This window comes from Sitophilus oryzae, unplaced genomic scaffold (assembly GCF_002938485.1).
Source record: "Sitophilus oryzae breed Bouriz unplaced genomic scaffold, Soryzae_2.0 scaffold_1499_pilon_pilon, whole genome shotgun sequence".
In the NCBI taxonomy this organism is placed as follows: Eukaryota; Metazoa; Arthropoda; class Insecta; order Coleoptera; family Curculionidae; genus Sitophilus; species Sitophilus oryzae.
Window position 1 is genome coordinate 596,084 of NW_022146168.1, and position 23,469 is coordinate 619,552.

Genomic DNA, 23,469 nt, shown 5'->3' on the forward strand with positions numbered 1-23,469 from the left:
CGCTTAAAACTATTGAAGCTGTTAATAATGGTTTATCGCATTATTAAGAGCATTAATATCGACTCTGAAATTCAGCACAGGATTAGCAGCGCCTCAAGAGCATTCTGGAAATTAAAAGACAGGGTTTTCTACAATCATGACTTGAGTACAAAAACGAAACCTGCAGTGTACCGAGCAATTATAATCCCCACCATGTTATATGGGAGCGAAACCTGGATGCCGTACCGCCGACACATGAACGCATTAAACAAGTTGCAACAGAGACACCTTAGGCAACTCTTAAGAATCCGATGGTTCCATCATGTCTCAAACGTATCGGTCCTTGAAAAGGCTAACTGCCAGAGTATTGAAGTCATGGTTACGAAATCCCGCTTAAGATAGGCTGGTCACGTATGCAGAATGCAAGAAAACCGCATACCAAAATCTCTGCTTTATGGTGAGCTTGTAGACGGTAAGAGGAGGCTGGTTGGACAACTCAAAAGATACAAGGACATTCTCCACTCCACGAAAACTTGATTGGGATTAACACGCAGGGGATTAACATGCAGAATGAGTGGGGAAAAGCAGCTCACAATAGAACTCAATGGAGAAGAATTGTAAACTCAGTTAACAGCGACAACCAAAAAGTAAAGAGGCAACAAAGCAATGATATTTTTTTATGTCCGGAGTGCGGTAGACAGATAACATCACGTATCGGGCTTTTCAGTCACAGATAAACTCATGAAATAAAACGCCTTACGTGACCATCTTCTGATGCGTGTCAAGTACTGGTCAGCCATTAATGACAGTATGTAGTATGTAATAATGATTTATCCCTCCGAAACACATAGAAAAAAATAGCAAATCAATAAAACGAACATCAATAGAAGTGGAAGACCGTAATTCTAAACTATTTATCGATTATCGCACTATTGCATTTTGAAAATTGATAAGATTGCATAAACAAACACGAATGTGAAGTGCACGTCGGCAGAGTTGCGAAATGCAATTGCAGTTTTCAATTATCGTATAAATAGATTAGAATAATTTTCGAAAAAAAATGAAGGCGATAAGATACAGTTCGAACATTATTTTAAAACAAACACTTCACTGTTTTTTTTATATAACGTTATATTTCGTAAATATTATGGATTATCAAATAATACGTAAATATACTAAATACATAGAGCAATAAAGTCTGAATGCTACAAAATGAATTTAATAAAAACTAAAGTAATGTGCAACGAACTGGCAAACAGAAAAAAGACATTCTAATGCCGGATACGATTTTGAGACAAAAACAAGACAAACTTGCGACAAAATTCGTCCACACCGCAAGGACAAAAAGTACAACAAAGTCAAAAAGTTTAGTTGTTGCGAATGAGTTTTATTAACCATGTGTGATTTCACTGGTCTCCTACTGTTGGCAGCACACGTCATCCACACTGCGCCAACAACTTGTCGTAAAATATGCGAACAAAACGTAGACACTTTGATCTTTACCGACTCGAGACGGGACATTGAAAAAGTCTCCGAATTTTGAAACAAAACAAAAATGAGACAAAAATGTCGCAGAAACGTATTGGATTTGTCACAACTTTGTCGTAAAACATGAATGTTTCTGTCTTGTCTAGGGATGGGTAAATTTCATTTTTCACCTTATGTTGAAATTTCATAATAAAATTTTTCACTGAGATTGAAATTTTGGAAATTTCAGTGAAAATTTCAAAATTTCAAATTTTCAGTGAAAATTTCATAAATTTCCTGAAATATTGACAATTAAATATTTCACCTTGGAAATTTCATGAAAATTACAATTTTGTTTTAAAATTACAAAAATGTTTTTCTAAACGAATTGCATTTTTATAATGAATTTCATTACAAAATATGCACTTTACGGTTTTGGTATTATTTTGATCATTAGAAAAATATTTCCAAATACTATTTTTGGGCTTAACCATTATTTCTTTAAAAATTGGAATCAACACAGAACACAGGTCACAAGTAGGTAAACAGGTCACAGAATAAACTTTATGAAATGTGAAACACAAAAAATGCACAAAAATAACAAATCTAATAATACATCAGAGATGTAGATGACATTGAGTACATGTTTAGAAAATTAAATGAGGAGTATGATAGATGGGGTTTACAAATAAATTTTAAAAAGACAGAATATCTATGCATGGGCAACAAAGGACAAGACCTAGAAATGGAAAAAGGCAACAAAATAAAATCATGTACAGAATTCACATACCAAGGTACTAACATACATAATAATGGAAAAAGCGACAATACCATCAATAATAGAATCAACAAAGCCAGAAACATTACACGGACACTAAATTCTATTCTTTGGCAAAAAAATATAAATACCACAACAAAAACCCGCATATATTATATACTTTTAGCTATAGTTAAGAGCACACTTACTTATGGCGCTGAAGCATGGCAGATGAGCAAGTCCATGGAAGGAAAGCTTTTAGCAACTGAAATGGACTTCCTCAGAAGATCGGCAAGAAAATCAAAATTGGAAAAAGTGCGAAATGAAGAAATAAGAAGAATAACGAAGAAAGAGATAACCATCATAGAAGAAATCCAAAAAAAAAACAATTAATCTGGTATGGGCATGTAAACAGAATGGGAGAAGAAAGGCTACCAAAGAATATAATGAAATGGATCCCAACTGGAAAAAGAAAACGAGGAAGATCCCGAGAGACATGGTTAAAGGGGGTAACAAAGGCAATGTCATTGCGCAATTTACAAGCCGATGACTGGATGGACAGAAGGCAATGGCGGCAAGTAACCGGAAGGCGGATCACGCTGTAGAACCGGACTTGATGAAAATTTCACTTGAAATTTCACCTGTAAGTTGAAATTTCACGATACATTTCTGAAAATTTCACCTCTATGCTGAAAAATTCGAATTGAAACTTTCACTTGAAATTTCAATGAAATTTCACTTTTTTAAAATATGAAAATTTCACATTGGAAAAGTTGCTGACATGAGAATTTCATTTGAAATTTTCAAGTGGCACAACCCTAGTCTTGTCACTGTTTTTTCTGCTTGGTCTGGACCCGGCATAATAAATCAACAAACACTGAAAATAGTAGAAGAATAGTATATTTGGTAAACAACTCGCCCTATTACCAGAAATCACCAGTTGGCAACAGCGTGAAGTACATAATATGGAAGAAACTCATTGATATTCAAATCTAGAATGCCACTTTATCTAAAGAAGAAAACATTCGACCAATGTGTCCTACCAGTCATGCCATATGCGTGCAAAACCTGGACACTTAAAATCGACATCATAAGATAATTACCAAACTTTATTAAAGGTAAAACTGAAAGTCACACAAGACTCATGGAACGAACTATGCTCTATGCTGGGAATAACAAAAAAGACCTAAAAATAAGAGTGGATAAGACAAAAGAACCAAGGTAATAGATGTTATTCACAGAATCAAATCCCTCAATTGGCAAGATGAACGGATGGACCACAAAAATTACAGCATGGAGGAATTAAGAGACCTAAAAGAAGACCAAACCCAAGATGGGACAATGATACGCTCACCGGCACGAAAAACAAGCACCTTAAAATTTTAAATATTTTAAAGTTTACTATATTTTGTTCTGGTAGGCCGATTTTGATGATTTTTTAAGCAATTTGTAGCTAAATTATTTGACTTTTTAGTATCTCTTTCTAAATTAAAAATGAAAGCTTCCATCTATCAATCATACAAGGAAAAACAAAATGTTGATATTTTGGTGAAAGTTTAGAACACACTGTGGAATATGTTAACAAAGCAAGGAATTTGAAAATAATTTTATCGTCTAGATACGAGTATGTCTTTTCTCAGCTTTATTTTTATTGAAGATATTCTCTTTTGAATAAGACAGTAACGATTTATAGTAATTTTAGCATTGATTTTTGGTCCTCATCAACACACTTATAAAATAGTGTTTATTGTTTTTGTAATGTCACTGTTACTGACAGTGGCGGATACAGAGTGGCGGCCCATGGTGCTCCCCCTTAAAGTCTATAAATTGAATTAATAATTAGGCTTTTAGGTCAAAAATGGCGACCTAAAATCATATTCTACTTTACTTTTTATTTGGCCCTAAAGGTGGTCATTGAAATGTGATATTATTATTGTTTACTGACGTTTACTCTAGTAGAGATGGTTTTAAGTTCTGAAGTATCGGGGGGGGGCAAGTATGGGTCTGTTGACTGGACCAAAAACAACGAAGAAGAAGAAGGAAGAAGAAGAAGGATTTTATATAAAGCGCATCAGCTGCTGGGCCATTTAGCGGCATTGATCAAATTAAAGTTAGATTAAATTATATTAATGAACCCAAACCCGATACCCTAATAAATTGGAACAAAGAATTAGGTTATTAGCATCAAGACCGGAAGGCAGATCGCCATTCAGACCAAATGATTGTCTTAAGTTATTGAAGGAGGGACATTCTATTAGGAGGTGGTACACTGTTAATTGGTTGCCACAATGAGAGCAGTTAGGCAGGGGTCGCCTTTTAAAAGGAAAAAATGGGAGAAATGGCAGTGACCCAACCTGAGCCGATTCCAAATGACTTGACTGAACTATCGAGAAAAGGTATACCTAGATAATAAAATGATTTTTAAATTCCTTGCTTCGTCAACGTACTCCACAGGGTGTTTCAAACCTTCACCAAAATATCAACATTTTGTTTTCCCTCATATAATTGACAGATAACAACTTTCAGCCCAATAACAGGAATATTATCTAAATATTTAGATAATAAGGGAGGCTACACCATAATTGGAGATGGTCAATAAGCCACACTTAAAAGTCCAACTTGTACTTCAATTTAAATGAAATTTAAGTTGGTTTTAATTTAACTCAAAAAATTTCCCGTCTACACATAACGTTTTACCTGTCAGTCTTACTTGTTCAGTCAAAACTATTGTTTTTTTCTTTTCAACTTCACTAAGCACACTGCTATAATTGATAAAAAAGCTGGTAAAACTTCCAGTGCATACTCTAGTCTTTACTCCGTTTTACCTGACACGTAAAACGTTTTGTGTAAACGCGGCTTAACATAACACGCTAAAATGAATTTTAGATGGCCTCAAAGCGGAATAGTTCTTTTTACCGTATTCCAGAAAGTCGATATTCTGGAAAATTGACGTGTCGATCTCCTGGATTGCTAAATTATTCACATGGGAGTAACAGACTTGGTATTGAACTCCCAACTCTATTCGTGTAATTATATAATGATTGGTTTTCTTCTATGTAATTTCATAAATTACAAGTTTGGTTTGATATTGTGAAGGAAGACTTTTCTGTTGAAAAATTATATATTATGTATCTGTATACGAATAAGGGAGTGAATTCATATTCACTATTGGCGAAAATAAGATAGAAATACTTATTTGGCAATTTTGCTTTATTGTTTTTGCAGACGGTGGCACACAAATAAACCTTTGAAACCTTAAATATTGATTTTTTTAACAATATATGCTTACAAATTTACCGAAATAGACAATAGGGAATGATATAAGTTCTACTATACAGGGTGAGTCTTAAATAAGTGCAAATATTTTTAGGCGTAGTATATTTCGACCCCAGAAACACGCCTATGAGGTTTTTTTCGCGAAAAAACTTGGGAAATTTGAAAACATAATTTCTTGATAATATAGCAACATATTAGAGATTGAATTTAGAAAAAAATGTTAGTGTCTTCTAAATTCCTTGCTTTTTTAACATATTCCACAGGGTGTTCCAAACTTTCACTAAAATGACCAATCGCAACCAAAACATTTTGTGTTTCCTCATATACAGGGTGAGTTTCTTACGATGTTCTCTATGGGTATCTCGAAAACTACTGGAGATAGAAAGTCGGTTATCGGTTATTGATGCGCGAGTCTCTAAATTTTACTTTTCTAACATATCTTGAAAACCGTTCTCTAAAAAACGTATGTAACGTATCCTCGAAAATGTATGGCCAGCCAAGAAAATTTGAACCAAACAATCCTATGCGCTTTGCTTCATTTGAAAAATTTATATTTACAATCTTTACAATTTTTGGTTATTTTAATTTACAAAGTTTGGATGTGACAGTTTCACATTTCTGAGAGCAACGACGATTGCAATTGTTTCCATGGCTAACTAAGTGAAATTAGTCGAGAAAGATAACAATTGGCTATAACTCAGTAATTTTCTGAAAAAAAATATTATAGCTTATATCGTTGAAAAGCTTAAAAAATGGCGCTTCTTATGAAGTCATGGCCAACTATGATTTCCATTTAAAAAGACATATGTTTGTGTCATATGTCAAAAATGACAGGCTTTAGAAAAAATTGGAGAACATAAACTTATTAGGGATGTGGTTATCTACAACTTTTATCTGAAAACTTTTTTCTAAAATAGGTGATAAAGGAATTAGAGACAATTTTTAAAATAGCCGAAATTTGTTTTATTTTCGAAATATCTAGTAAGGCATGAATTTTTTCAAAAATCTGAAAAGCGCATATTTATGACCCCACAAAACTGTAATTCTTTTCCCATTTAACCGACTCTCTATCTCCAGTAGTTTCCGAGATACCCATAGAGAACATCGTAGAAAACTCACCCCATATAAAACTTTAAAATCTATTAAAATTTTGCCCGTTTTTCGTGCCGGTGGTGTATGTTCAATAAAAAATTTGGTTCTCTTATTAATATTTTCTCTTTACTAAGTATTCTCTCTAAATTTCGTTAGTGTAATTTAATTAAATTCTAGAAAATCGCGCGAAGATCACAAGGAAATCCGACAGCTCGTGAACCGTATCCGCTCTTATGTTTTTTCACTTTTAAGCAACGATATCCTCATTAAAATGATTTGCATTTACAGCAGTCGAACACGTCATGCCGGTATCCCTAGTGGTAATAGTTATGCACGCGAAACTATAACTGTATAGGGTGTTCTTTATAAATGACGTCAAATAAATACCTTTCAGACGATTAAAAAATGTATTATGTGAAAAAAAAATCTAAATTAATAAGAAGCTTATACCGTATGATAAAAAAAACACAATCAGTAACCATCAATTCCAAGTTGGTCAAAGAATGCCTAGAGAAGCTTAACAAATTAGGCAAAGAAAATAAAGCCCTTCTACTCTGGGTGCCTGCTCACCAAGGGTGATAGAAGGCAATGAAAAAGCAAATGATCTAGCTAGAAAAGGAGCGAACAATCCACTAACTGGACCAGAACCGTTCTGTTTTCCAAGCGGAAACCAACTGAAATCGGAACTGAAGAATCTGGAAGACTCTATCCGCTACGTGGAATAGGTGTTCTCCAACGGTCTAAGATACTCGAAAAAGTTCCTCAGAACTTACGACCGAGAAAAATCAAAGGTTTTTCTTGATTTAAGTAAAAACAATCTTCCGATTGTTACGGGGTTTCTAACACTGATAAAAAAGATAGACTTGAACTAAAGTCGTCATCGTTCTTGAAGAAAAAAAATTAGCGGCAAGAGAATTTATTTTAGCGTAAAAGAAAATATTTTGTCTGAAGAAAAACTCTCTTAACTCAAGAAAACTTGTTCTCTTAAAAAATTCGAAAATTTCTCTTGAATCTATTTTCATTCATCCAAGTGCAAGTTACTTTGTTTTAAGATAATAACAAAAATACGCTAGGAAGTATTTCATTCAAGAAACATGGTCATTTTTCCAATAGTTAAATACTCTTTTGATGAAAAATAACGACACGGTGAACAAGACGATGACGAAGGACGGTATATGGATGGTATATACAATCAGTCGGCAGCCCGATCAGTCGCACGTCGCATTTCATAGGTCGCACATCATAGTACCTACGGGTTTTGTTGCTTGGAATTTTGCATAATTTGCTTTTAAAAAGCAAATTATGCAAAACTTAAATTAAGCAAATTAGTGATCGTTATTAACATGCATTTGTCATTTTTTATGGACAAATTTTAGGATATATGGATTCTTTAAAGGAGTTTCTGAAAAAAATGGAAATTAGAGCATTTATTTGCTATATTTGAAGGTAAGAGACATTTACCTAATGCACCTATTTAGATAATGCATGGGTGACTATAGATAAAATAAGAATATAGGTATCGATTTTTTTATGCAAATAATTACAAAAATTTTAGAATTTCAAGTCGTATTAAAAAATTCAAAATGTGACCAAAGCTTATAATTTTAATAATTTGTTTGCTTTACTTTGATTAATCGTGATGTAACATTTTTTTGTAATTTGTAGAGTGAACAACCACCCCAAAAAATACCAAGGAGTGAAGAAGCAGAAATAACTACTATCGAGGAAAATATCACTTTACTTACTACAGACTAGGAAAACCTAAATTTATCAGAAAATAATATACCTCGTAATATGCCTGTATGTGATGTATAGACTTCTCTTAGATCAAAATAAATTTTAGTTGAGTCAATGGTATTCGTTATTGGTTTAAGAAAAGTATCTCTTTAATCAAGAAATGTCCCTTTTCAATCAAGAATTTTTGCATGAATCAAAGAGACTATTGTTCTTGTAGTAAGAACTTCTTTGCATATTAAATTTGGATCAAGAGTGAAATACTTTGGACAGATAGATTCTTCTCTTCTCTAAAGTAATTTTTTAAAGCTTATGAAAAGATAGTTAATGTTTTGGGTAAAGAAACGTCGTTCTTGGCCCTATTGAAAAGCGCTAATCTTTTGGGTCAAAGTCATATTCATTTCGACTGAGAGATCCTTTTTTTCAGTGTACAGGACACTGTTTACTCAACGAACACCTCAGGTGGCCGAAGCTGAGAAACAACGGCGAAAGCAGATTCTGTGGGGGGAAATGGGGAAACACCAGAACACCTTATCACTGAGTGTGCCGAGACGACGACCATTCGTGCCATGAAGTTTGGTACGGCTGATGTCGAGGATGGAGAGCTGGCCTCTGTGGAGCCGTCTCAGATACTGACTTTTGTTAAAGCCCTGAGACTGTATGATGAGTTATAACTCGTTATAACTCAAGAAAGAGGAACACACTTACTTAAGGCTTAAATCATTTGAATTTTATATTAGAATTGACTTAAGATTAAAAAACACTTCGTTATTAGAAATGACTTAAAACTAACAATTTTAGTATATTTATAAAACAGACTTGTTTCAGCTCTCTGCAAGATCAAGAATTTCTCAAGCAGGTAGGCCTAGTCTTTTTGCAGCGTTCACATACAAGAAATGTATCGAAAACCTGGTCTCCGTAAATGAATGAACATACTACGCCGTTCTTTGAAAGTTTGATGACTCCTCAGAGTCTCGAAGCGTATCCCGAGCGTATCATAGGTCCGTTACACCGTTAATATACCGGGGCAAAGCAAAAAGTTATTAAATATTTGATAATTTTAAATATCAAACAGATACAGTTAACAACATTTTTGATGTTATAAGAGAACATTATAAAATGATCTATCTACTATCAAAATTAAGAACAATCTTCGATTGTTACGAGTTCTAACAGGACACTGTCTTCCCAACGAACCTTCTCAGTAAATTGAAGCTAGAAACAATGGCGAATGCAAATTCTGCGGTGAAAATGGGGAAACACCCAAACACCTATCGAGCTGTATAAGGGTATTATTAAAAAAAGGTTTTAGACGATTCAATTCCCATTTAAATTAAATGGGAATTTGCCACTTTTCCAAATTAATTTTTCTCCTAGAATCTTGTTCTCCCAAGCCATGACAAATCACATTATTCTGTACAGAAGTTAACACTCTATCAAAAATTGTTTCCTTAAAATTTTGTGAAAAGCCTACTCTTCAAAAGCTATTCTACGAGTATTTAAATTTACCACTTCGCTTAAATTCTTAAATTTTTCACTCTTTTTAACAAAATTTATTCACCTGTGATAGCTATGATAAGCACGTATTTAATTTAACTCGTTAAATTTTATAATTATCATATAAAAAAAAAAAAAAGTTTAAACCATTTAAGTATAGCTGATTTATTTTAATACATCATTCTTTAGTTTAATTTTGATATTTCTCTTGTATACTCGCTTACAATCTGAATCACCATATTTTTTTCTCTTCACTTCATAGATAATATATTAATGTATTTTCTGACATTTACAGCTCTATTCTGCAAGTATCATAAACTATCTCAAATGTTCCCAATTTCAAGGTGCTCTTATAATAACCAGTTATCCATTTACACCATTCCGTAATGTCTAAATAAAAGCCCATACTCCTTCGTCCTTTCCTCGCGTTACTTCCTATCGCGTTCTTTCGTCCCTTCGTTTCCTTCCTTCGCCTATTCGATGCTTAGAAATTAGTCGAATATGCAACAACACACCACAAAATATTTTTAATATATCAGAATACATGTTTATACGAATATCTATAGGTAAATCTCTAAAATTTTTAAAAAAATCCGAAATTTTTTTTTTTTTTTATTATTTTATAAAATGCAATTCTTTGTCGTATCAAAAATAAAAATGAATTTAATAATATATATTTTTTAATAAATTCCGATATTTCAGTACATGCGTAACAAGGTATTATCAGTAGAATGTACAATGGCAGTCAACAAATAGAGTGAACGTTTATTATGTATTTTATATCGAAACCATGAATATGACATACTAATTAAACGTTGATGATATTCAATTCCCTATTCTTTCAGATATTTTTGTGATATTTTAAAAAAAAAAAAAATTTTCAATTTTTATTTTTCTTTTTTTTTTTTTTTTTTTTTTTTTTTTTTTTTTTTTTTTTTTTTTTTTTTTTTTTTTTATTTTTTTTTTTTAGACTATTTTGTGTGAATTATTTTTATAACGACTGGCGATTGCTAGATTTACAGGATGTCCCATTTTATTGGTTTTATGCGGTTTCCTGTTTATGAGTAGAGATATGAAGATGCTGTTTTCACATCATTGATTCTTACTATTATGAAACATAAACTATTGCTACACACATTTTATCCTAGCCTTGCTTATGTTCAAATTATTTCTTATTTCTTTACTTTTATTTTTTAATTAAAAAAAAAATTTTTTTTTGCAAAAAAAAGAGTAACAGGCTAATGTGAAAACCGCATTCTTTGTATCTGATTCATACACACGTCGACACCCTGTACAGATCGTCACTGCCCTAATCAGAGAAATCAACTTACGAATGAAATACCAAGTCGATTTAATTATTTTAATTTTTTTTTGTTCCGTGATACCTTCCTTTGCTACTTCTCCAAAAACCGACAGTACGTGGAAAGAGCGTTTCGAGGAAGTAAACGGACGAAGTAGCGTTTTGACGAAGAAGGAAGGAACACACAGTCGCATAAAATCACATATTTCCCAAGTAATAATATGATTTTTGGACTAAGGGACGCGAGAAGGAACTAAGTCAAAGTACGAATGTTGAAGTATGGGCTTACTGCAAAACGTGATCAATATTTAAACCGTTAAAATTGTGAGACAAATTTGAATTTATTTGCAAATAATCAATGTTTTAACACTATCAGAATTGTATATTTTTTAAAAATCATTAAAATAGAGTTAAATTTTGTTCAAAATTAATTTTGTCAAAAAGTTGAAATTAAGGAATTTACCGAGTGAGTGACTTAACCCGAATAACTTTTGACAGAGTATGGTTATCGAAAAACTGTAAGAGACTTTTTTGCTTAGAGCGTTCAATTGGACAATGAATATGGTGTATTATCAATTGCCATGTGCCGAGAGAACAAGATCGAGAGAAAAAAATTATTTAAATATAATTATACATTTTGTATATGAATTTAAATGGGAAATTAATCGTCTTTGGGGCAAGGTTTATTGTGAATCTTAAGGGTTTACAATGGTTTACAATTTTGCAAAACAGTATTGCTTAACTTAAATGTATATACTAAACGGTATATTTTCAAAATGAATTCTTGTTCAGTTAAAAAATAAATTTTAAACTCAGAGTATAATCTTTAGTAAAATGCATTGTCTCTAGACATATTCACAAAACTAGTGTGAATTACCATATATATTAGTAAAAAATGACGCCAATCACGTGACTTCTTGTGAAACTGTTGCGAATTAAGTAATCGATTCAAAACGTAGTTAGAGGAAAGAGGAAGAACATTTTAATCTAAGCAGTTTTTTTAACAGGTGGAAGTCTCAGTGCGTGGGTGATTAGTGTTTTTATAATTAAAGGTAGTTATTATACTATTATGATATTATAGGTATGTAGTTCTGATAAATAATAAAGCACTCTCTATTGGTGCGTTTAGATTTGAGCACGCACGCACTGGTCCTTCGCGAATGCTCAAGAGTAAACGGCTGTGCGCGCAAGCTCACTCTGAATCTGTCAGTGCGCGAGCAGCCGCGAACGTGAGTCGTCCGGTGTCGCGTTTTGGTCCGTGCTCTAAGGGATTCTATGTGTGCGCGAACGCTCAGTTTGCACCAGGTGGATGACACTTCTATGGGAGAACTAGCAATGTTGAAAACTGACTACAACGATTTTCTCAGGAATCTTCCTTACCGATTAATTATTACAAGAGTGACAGATAAACCTTGACGATCTTTCAGTATTCCAGTTCATCTCTGTTTCTTTCTAAAGTGTGCTTTGAAGGAGACAAAAAACAATTTTTTGCAACCCATAAATTGTTATTCGAACACCACTTTTCTCCTTTTCGGGTCGTTGACGTTGACTAGTTGACTTGTCGCCATTTATTTCTTTTGTTTACACTTACACGCTGCAGTTTGCTTTGTTTGAATAACATCTAATTATTTACGCAAATATGGTTTTTGATAAAACTCCTTGCACTAACGTGTAGATAAGTGTTGATAAATAGTATTTTTTTCTCTATAACATGCCTCATTGTCGTTCTGATTTTAGGTGACAGAAAAGGAACATCAAATCAAATTGAATTTATCCAGTTGCCATTAGTTATTATTTTATAATAAAATTATATATTTTATTTATACCTCCTACAAATCAACGAGATGAGCCATCGGAAGAAAGCGACCATAGTACAAAACAGAAGGGTGATTTTTTTTCTTTCCACTTAGGATATTGAAATTATTATTTTTTTTTTTTTTTTTTTTTTTTTTTTATTAGAAAATATAATAAACAAAGAACAACAGAATATTAAGCATCCAAGAGCGAAAAGGAGGCATACTGTATTTCTCTGAGATTGTGAAATGTTACGCAAGAGTATTGTTGTAAATTCATCTTTTTAATCGGACTGAAACTTGAGCAATAAAGATTGACAACTTTCAAAAATACCTACAGATATCAGAGACGATACAGGTTCTTCCTCTCTTTTCCACTGGAATACTTTATATTTTTTTTTTATTTTTTTAGATATAACAAGCCGAAAACAAAAATCTTGGAATAAAGTTTAGTAACACTAACGCTACTAGTTATGATCGATGACATTCCTTATTCATTCATAATGCTTCATTCTAAGCCCATTATGACGCCATTTTTTTCAGGTTACTTCGTTATAAATTGAAGTTTTGTTCTTGATTCTACTTGTAATATTATTCTTTTATTTCATTAATTTATTTTGTTTAATTAATTTTTTTTTTTTTTTTTTTTTTTTTTTTTTTTCAATATTTTAAAAAATGTGTTTTGTTTTATGTATGTATAATTAAAAATAATGAAGAAGAATTAATAATTTTTTATTTTTTTAACTAGTTCCGCCATGCGTTACATCTAGTCCGTTGTTCCTACAAGCGATATTGGTGGCGCTAGTAGCAGTAGACTTGCCAACAGTGTCAAATTTAAACGCAATTTCACTTTTCCAATATTTAGCAAGGCGCTCGCACCTTCTCCTTGTGTGTGTTTTGTTTGTTTGCACCGCAACTGTTTTGTCTGCGTATGTGCGTGCGGCCTATTTCTTTTTCGATTTCTTATTAAATATGGAGTGGATCAATGAATCTTGTTAATTATTTAATTGAAAGAATTATTTGAAGTGCCTATATTATGGGACGTTAAACATTCGCCGTATTATTAAAAACCCCCCCAAAAAAAATTTTTTTTTTAATATTTAAAGTAAATAACTATAATAGTTGACATATGTCGATATTAATTGAGAATCTGTAGTACTAAAATTTTGTATCTTTTGTTCGTTATTTTTGGTGTCTTTATTATTTGTAAATATCAAAGTCCGCGCGCTGGTCATTCTTTAAGTTTTTGAAATGATATAGATGTATATCGATTTCTAAAAATTGGGGTTTGCCACCAGCGAAGATGTCTTTCGATTTTTTTCTTTTTAATATTAAGCTGTGCCATAACAATGATTGCAGCCCCGACTATTTCTTGATCGTCCATTATTTTCACGAACACAACTCTGCTGTGCACGCACAAGTGGATCACTTTATTCGTTCTTCGAAAGTTTAGTTTTAGCTACAATTGCTGAAACAATTATCAAATGGCTCTTTAGAAAAATTAATATATTAAACTTTTTTTTTTTTTTTTTTTTTTTGCATTTGTTTTAGGCATGTTCTATGTTTACTTGAATCTCTCTGAGATAGTTTATCGTTTTCGAGTTATTTTCGCTATAAATAAACCCGGTCACGTTTCAGTCCAATACGCCTACGGTGCGGCCTTTTTTTTCTGCTCCCATGCGGGCGGGGAGGGCTTTCAACCAGCATTGTTTTTGAAAAACAAACACCGACGACAGACTAAAATGTCAACTCAGGTCGCGTATGAAATTTCGTTGTGTTTAAAAGGCAGTGAACATGTCAAATTTCGAAAAAACTGACCCAGACAGAACAGGTCCGTTAGGGTGTGCAGCAACTTCAAAATTAAAATAGGGAAAGAGGTTAAAAGAGGACAGGTTAAAAATCATTTTTAGAAAACCTCGCCGAAATGTCTATAGTATTTACCAAAAAGTTACGTCAATGGTATGCGATTGATGGTCATTCTTACTTTCTTAAAAAATTTTATACTCAAAACTTGTTAAACACAACCATTGTATCAACAAAAAAAAATAAAAAAAAAAATTTCTTGTTCAAAAATATTTCTCATTTTCTTTTCAGTACAACTGAGTGAGTAGCGAAAACACAGATTAACAATTTTTTTAAACATTGTGGCGATGCGAATAGACAATATTTTTAGATTTGAGGTTTGGTATGTAAAGAGACTTGTTTCAATGGTCCGATAAAGATAAACAATAGAGGACAGTTTCTGGAATCATTGGCACGGTTGGCATAGAGGTGGGAATTCTAGTTCCTTGGGAGGAACTATAGTTCCTTAGTTCTAGTTACTCCAGAGGAATAGTTCCTTGAACTATATGAACTGGTCTTTAGTTCACAATAGTTCCGATCTAACATTGACATACCCGTTGCTTTCTAATGGGTTTCGTTGTCAGTCAGAACTTTCACAGTAATGATCTGTATTTTTTTTTCTCATAAGTGCACGTGCGATATACGGACGAGTAATTGATCGTATGTTTTAAAATCATATAGGTAAGTTTTATAGAGATAAAAAAATAAAAAAAAAAAAAAACTGCCAAAATTTTTCCAAAGGAAATTTAAAAAAAAAAACTATACTCACAAATCATTGCAGCAATGATTACAAAAAATTACAAAAATTGCATTTTTCCGCACGTTCACCTTTTTTCTAAAATTCAGATTCTTATTGTTTTTAAGTATTTCTTAATTTTAGGAGCCTACGTGAAACTTCCATAAATATTTAAACACTAAAAATCAACAACAGTATCCACTACAATTTTCTGTGGTAATTACGCCGCGCCGGCTTGCCGGCCCATAGAAGCCGAAAAACCGCCAGATATAGACGTGTACTCTTTTTGTATTGTGATAGGCTACTCTACAGCAACTCAGATCTAGCCGTTCGCCACGACCGACATACCGTATGGTAACTATCGAGCAGTACGATAACGCCAGTGTGTCCTGGATCGTCTGGAACAGTTGGTCAATCCGATTCTCTATGTACTACTCCTAATAACTGCCATTTGTATCTTATCGTACTTGTCCCAGCGAGTCGCTAATATAGAGTCCGATTTTCGAACGTTCGCATGATGCAGATCTATAGCATCGAGCAATAGTCCGTGCAACACTATAGTCCGAACGCGCCACTCCGCCGTACTCCCATACGCTAACTAGTCTTTTATTTGTTCCTGAGTTCCTTAGTCCGATCCGGCTACATACGCATAGCTGCACTCCTCGCTCCTGCCCTATCATCGATCGCCTTGCCCGTCGAATATCTCTCTGGTTGACCAAATAATAACTGGGCGGCCAAGAACATGAAAATAAAATGTCTGATTCGATTATCTCCGTAGAAAGGGAATCAAAATGTTGGGACTTCTCTGACTCTCAGTTGGTTTAGATCTCAAATTAGGTAAAGTGGTGGAGCATCGTTTATCTCAACAAAACCCTATACAAAACAAAGATTTTCCCAAACTGCTCAAATTAAAAAAGCAATTATGTGAGGCTCTTGTATTATCACAGTCCAATTATTGTAATTTTGTTTACGGGCCTTGCCTCGATCAAAAATCTAAGAGACAGTTACAGAAAGTACAGAATTCATGTATTCGCTTAATATAAGGATTAAGATCGAGAGACCATGTTACATATAAACTAGATATGTTGAATTGGCTAAATGTGAGAATGAATAAAAGTTACATTTTGTATTTTTTTTCAATTTTGCAGAATGGTTTTCCACGAATTATTATTTAACTAATACACATTTCGATACTCTAACTATGCTATAAGGCAGTGTAATAATATGGAAATTCCCAAACATCCCACGGCGCTATATCAGCGATCTCCTACCTGGCATCCTAGATGTACAATTCCAACTTGAATCTATACTCCCTTAATTTAAAGAGGTTCACTTTCAAAACAAAATTAAAAACTTATATGTTGAGCGGATGTAAATTACTAATGAATTTGATTTATTAGTTTTGTGCTACGGAACAATTTTCATTTTATACTGTTTTTGCTTTAACTTATTAAGTTGTTGATTTTTCTTTATCTAAAATTATATTGTTAATTTTCATTTTCTTACTAATTCTTTTTCTTTAGATATTTATTTTTTTAAGAATGTATTATATTATTTACTTCTTTTATATGCTCGGTTAACTTAACAGCTCTGCTGAATTTCGCCGAGTAAAAAATAAAGACGTTATTTATTTATTTATTTATTTATTTATTTATTTACTTTTTTGTTGCCGTTACAATTTAATACGGCTTTCGTTTTAAATTTTGGTTGCTATAATGTAAATGGACATCTTTTGACATACATATAATTAATGTACTTATTACATGAATTTTATGACTACTACATTTTGTTGTATTTTTACATTTTATTGTATTGAAATTCTTTGCACATGCACTTTTTATTATTTATAAACAATATGAATTTTCCTTTGCAAACCAGAGAAAAAAAAGCTAAATATTTTTTAAGACTAAGGGAAGAACCGTTTACTAAACAATCGCCATTTTATTTTATTTATGATTTTGGAAAATTATCGCTAGACTTTTCTGATGACTATTATAATATCAAATAATTTTGTTTAGATTTGTAATAATTTCATTTAATGACATTCATTTATCGAATTATAACTACAGAGCAGACTCCCTATTTGTTCTCATTGTTTCACTACGTCGACCATGCTCATTCGACTAGGCAAGTACATTATTTTAAAATTCCTCAACACCGAACAGCTAACTTCCAAAAATCTTTCAGTTTCATAGCGCCACATTAGTGGAATAATATTTCTAATAACTTTAAATTTCAATCCTTTACAGATTATAAAACACAAATTAAAAATCATTTACTAAATTCATAACAATAAATCATTTAAAAAATTATAATTTCTTCGACTGATTTGTGAGGTTCTTGTTCTTCTGATATGCCCGTCATTGGTTGCTGTTCCGGTTACACTGTTTCCCGGTTCCGGTTACACTGTTCATCCCTGATAAAATTATATTTTCACTTTTTTTATCTAATTTTATTTTTTTTAATTCTGTTTATTTTTATAATTTAATTTATTTCTATTTTGTTTTTGGGGCCGCACCACTCTGGCACTTTGTGTCATTGTATCGGTTTTTTAATCGCGGTGCGATCCCTTTAGACACACATTTTAGTAGTTGTAAAATTCATATAGATATATAATAAATATACATATAATAATAAAGTTTTTATCAAAAATATGTGAAGTCTACAAATATTAGTTTTTGGTAAAATATTGTGTTACTAGGTTAAAATAACTATTTTATTTTGTTATTGCTAATGAGGTCTCATTCAACGAGATGAACAAGGTTTGGAACAAGATATTAGGCTGCGCATTTTACTAATACACCCCAAAATTTGATATTTTATTTAATAAAATAAATAAAAAACGCTTATTGATTTTTTAATCGTTATTCTTATGTGAAAAGCCATCTTATAATAAAAATTATGCGGTTTTTATTTATTTCGCTATCCTCCCTCAACTTATTTTTTTCCTATTAATATCCTCCCTCAACTTTTACAGTACGACAAATGTAAGTGTTATTATTATTTTTTAAAATTTATTAAACAATTATTTTAATTTCCTTAAAATACTGTCGGTCGATCGGCACGCCACTGGAAATTGACCTCAACCGTCTAATCTTTGTAAACAACTACATTGTTGCTGTTGCGCCGATACCCTATTCCCTTCTTTGTCCATTTTCTTTCGCACTCGTTGATTTTCGCAAACCAATGCGTGATGAAGGTTTAGAGCGTTTTTTGAATGGATCGTTGCATCTCCCGAGTTTAAATATCTTTGACACTGATAGATGTGTCTGTGGCTTTAATTTCAAACTAGTTGATTTTATTTTACAAAGAAATAAGTTATTACAATTTGAACGCATAATAGAAAATTAATATATTTAATATTTGAGTTTGAACTGACAAGTGATTATTTCAAAATATTGTGAAAAAAAAACTGTATAAAACTGAAAAAAATCTAATGGAGCTATTTTATTTAAAAAAAATACGGAAGTGTTAATAAAAAAGCCAACAAGGGTGTATGTTAAACAAAACACCACATACCAAAAAAATATAAAACTATTTGTTACTTTCAAGCTTCAAGAAACTTCCTGCATTATTATATTTATCAATATAACTTATGTACAAATATTTTTTTTAATATTGCTCAGGAATAAATAAAACACAACATTAATAAAACAAAATAGTTTATTAATAATAACACTTTTTGAATTTTATACCTTAAAAGTTGATTAATTAACTTTAATCTTAATTTTTTTAAACCAATACGTTTTGACATTATCTTTCTGCAGTACTAAAATCTATTTATATATCGTGTGATATCGTTATTTTACAGCTATCTCACTTTACTTTATTGGTGTATAAAACTCTCTGTCTGGGCACTGAATATTAACTATAAACTGTGCTCTGGGTCTACAAGTCTACAGTTAATTTTCCCTCGATTTTTCCTCTACTTAACATCAAAACACACGTATTAACACGAATCACAATGCATCATTTCCAAAAAACACAGGTTATTTGAAATAATTTGACATAAATTATAACCTATAATTTGGCAAAACTTTGACAAGTCTCAAAAATCTTAAGTCGTGAACATACTATCTGGGTCCGTGCATCGTTCATCGTTGCGTCACTCCAATAATATTGTAATATGATCTGTAATTTTTGAAATAAACCAATAAAACTGGTTGAAAACAACAAGAGACGACGCACGACGGATTTATATATAAACCCATCCATAGTAAACTTAAAAAATATTACAAACTTTTTTTACTGAAATAAATACAGGGTTGTTCACCACATACGACACGGAGTATTGTAGCTAAACGATTAGATTTTTACAAATTGTAAGTTTTGGGTTCATTGAAGGACTATTAGAGCTACAATTTAAAAATATTTTTACAAGATACAGAGTGTCCCAAATAAGTAAAAAATATTATAGTTGTATTTTTTTAAATGGAACACCCTGTATATTATTCTATTTTGGGATTCTACGATCGAAATAAAAGTAAATTTGATTAAGGTTTATCACACTTAAACCTTACCGTTTTTGAAATATTTTCAATTTTATGAAATTCTAGTAAAAATTTTAAGGCTTCATTTCTCCAAGGGTATCAAAGTTTTTAATGCTAAATATTTACTGAAAATTATTCATTGATTAGATATTGTGTTGCAATAATAAAAATTTTACTGCCTTATACAGAGCGTCCAAAAATTTATACTATATAATTACTAGCTTTAAACGGCAATAACTTGGTTAATTTAAATAGAACACCCTATATATTTTACCTGAAATAGATGCACAATTTAATTGTCTATCAAATTGTATTATACCATTTTTTACCTATCTCTTCAAGTTTTCATAGAAAATGCATTTTCTTATAATTTAGACCTCATTTATCACTACACCCATGGAATATTGACATTTCAGATTTTTTACAGCACCATATATGTACAAAATGTACAGGTGGTAAATATTGCAAGTTCATTGGCATAGAAAAAAAACTATTTAAATCTTTGTAAAAGAGTATACCAATTAATTATACCACCATTATTTCCTACCAAAAACACCAAAAATTAGTTAATTACATACTTAAATTGTTTTAATTAATAAAGTATTCTAAATAAATGTGGATTTGGCCCAGAAATCAATATAAAAATAAGTTATGAAAATGAACGTCTCTGTTTTTATAAATAAGCATTCGTCAAAAAATGAAATAAAATTTATAAGGTGTTACTTTTTACCACACTGTCTAATACACACACAAAATTGAGTTTTTTAGTATTTGGAGCAATTATTATTAATCAACGTAAACAGTCAATTAATGTAGTTTGAATACTGGGATCATATTAATTGGTCCTCTTTAACAAAAAAATATTTAAACGGTATTTTTAATTTTTTAATTTAAATAAGCCACTATATCGACAATTTTAGTAACCCTTTGAAAATTTGTTACATCTTTAAAAATAAGCTAAAATGTCAATATTCCATGGGTATAGTGATAAATGAGGTCTAAATTATAAGAAAATTCATTTTCTATGAAAACTTGAAGAGATGGGTAAAAAATGGTATAATACAATTTGATAGACAATTTCATTGTGCATCAGATTCACTTAAAATATATAGGGTGTTCTATTTAAATTAAACAAGTTATTCCCGGTTAAAGCTAGTAATTATTTAAAATAAAATTTTAGACACTCTGTATAAGGTAGTATAATTTTTATTATTGCAGCACAATAACTGATCAATAAATAAACTTCAGTAAATAAACCAAACCAAACCAAACAAAAAGTGCGAGAATATCCAACAATCAGGTTGGTTGAATCCAGAATGCCACGATGAATCTTCTAAGAATATAAAAATAAAACAATTAATTCTTGCTTAAATTATTTCTTCCTTAGTCTTTTTATTCATTATTGTAAAGAATTGCATTTTTATGCAACCCAATTCTTTTTAAAGTATTATATTCGATTTAATGAGCATTAAAAAATATCTGTATCTTCAAAATTCGTGCTATATGTATAAAGTAAAGAATAAGATATTAATGAATTAGTTAATTAGTTAATTAAATGATTAACTCATTCTTTTTAGGGTTCCGTACCTAAAGGGTAAAAATGGGAACCCTATTACTAAGACTTCGCTATCCGTCCGTCCGTCTGTCAAAAAGGTCTATCTTATTAACCGTTATAGCTAGACAGTTGAAATTTTTACAGATAATGTATCTGTTGCCGCTATAAGAATAAATACTAAAAACAGAATTAAATAAATGTTTATAAATAAAATGTACTTTCACTAAATATTATCTTTTAAGTAAGAATTTTACATAGAATCTTTCAAGTCCTCGGTGGCCGCGTGGTTAAAGCGTTAGGACTTTACGCTGCTATGGCATTGGAGCCGTAATAAGGCAGGTTCGGTTTTTTTTTAATTTTTACATATTTTTACATATTTATTTTTACTTTTTACATATTTATTATTGATTAATACAATTTTTAGTAATGTGTTTCTTCATTTTTTTTTAAATTACTTATACGCGCATTCAAAATTTCAGCTAAATCGGAAAAAAAGTTTATAATAATACAGTGTCTAATGTTGTATAGATAATGAATGGTACGGAACCCTTCGTGCGCGAGTCCGACTCGCACTTGACCATTTTTTTTAAGTTAAATCAATATATAAACTAATTGACCTTAATTCAATTAAAAATTTAATAATCTAAATAAATCTCGACTTTAAATAATTATTAATCATTCAAGTTATTGAATTATTAATTTGCATTTTGACGTACTTAAAATAATAAATGTGTTTCTTTACTTGATACTATAATTATGCGCAAAATAACAATACTAACTCATCTATCCTTCCTTTATTATTACCTACCTATTGTTATTATGGCCTTTTATAACAAATTTAACGCGGTAGACTGTCCTAACAACGAATTGGCTATTAGTAGTAGAATGGTAATATTGGTGGTTTTCAAAATTTTAGTGTGTCCTGATTAGTTATAGGCCTTAGGTTATTGTTTATTTGTTCGTATATTTTTTTACAAAGTCTTTTTTGTAATTTAATTTTATTTTTTTTTCAAAATATTTTTTCTACAAACATCAGTAAAAGTATAATTTTTTAAACGCATGTTTTCAGTGTCTAAAATGTAATTACTTTTAGAACTTGTAAACTTTGATTAATTTCTTTATCAAAATAAACAACATGTTTTGTTATCAAAATCAATTTTATAAAAGAATAAATATTTTTGATTTGTTTATTACTACAGGTAACTGTAAAAATAAATTAAACTGGTGTGCATTTGCAACATGTTTTTCTCTAGAATAAAATATTTTCAAACATTGTAGGGTAAAGGTACTGGATCTGGACATAGAACATTGCTTTACGGCAATGCTATTCTGCTCAGACATCAAAACAGCGATATGGTAAGTAGAAACCATATTTATACAATGCATAAGCATCTAAAAAAATTAATATACAGTATACAGAGTGTTGAAGAAAATTGGATATATGGACAAAAGCTTATTTTTAGCTTCTCAGAACTTTTTGATTCATGACAATCATGACAAAAGTCTTAACTTTACTAGCTCGTCAAAAACATTTTATAAATATTCCGTCTTTGTATTACTTCTTACTCGATGTTAGAGACACTGAGAAGCTTAAAATATTTTCCATAATGTGGCTATATTTCTCAATTGTTATATCATGAATCATTTTACACCTTATTCTCCTATATAAAATGTAATAATTTATCATATACATACCTGTAGGTGGACTATTTTTGGACCGGTTCCATTTGATGAGAAGTTATTGCGTTTTTGAAAATAATCCAGACATTCCAAAGATCTACCGGCATTCCCACTATTTTAAAACATTCATAATAATCTTTTTTATAAATATGTAAATAATAAATATTTTCTTGAAAAAACTTCTGGGTGTTTCGCGACTATTCTTACGTCAAATTTTAACAAAAATAAATGGGCAATACTCAAGATCAGTGATGGGCAACGAGTAAATATC

The 23,469-nt window shown here is 31.2% G+C and overlaps 1 protein-coding gene across 4 annotated transcripts in view; it reads left to right on the forward strand.

Annotated features, from left to right (window-relative positions):
* The window catches only part of LOC115877801 (ryanodine receptor), a 135,916-nt gene that overhangs the window by 18,768 nt on the left and 93,679 nt on the right, over positions 1-23,469 (forward strand). For all 4 annotated transcript variants that reach the window (XM_030894115.1, XM_030894117.1, XM_030894116.1 and 1 more), the window contains one exon: positions 22,797-22,874. In XM_030894115.1, coding sequence (XP_030749975.1) covers positions 22,797-22,874 — 78 coding nt within the window. The remainder of the gene's footprint in view (positions 1-22,796; positions 22,875-23,469) is intronic.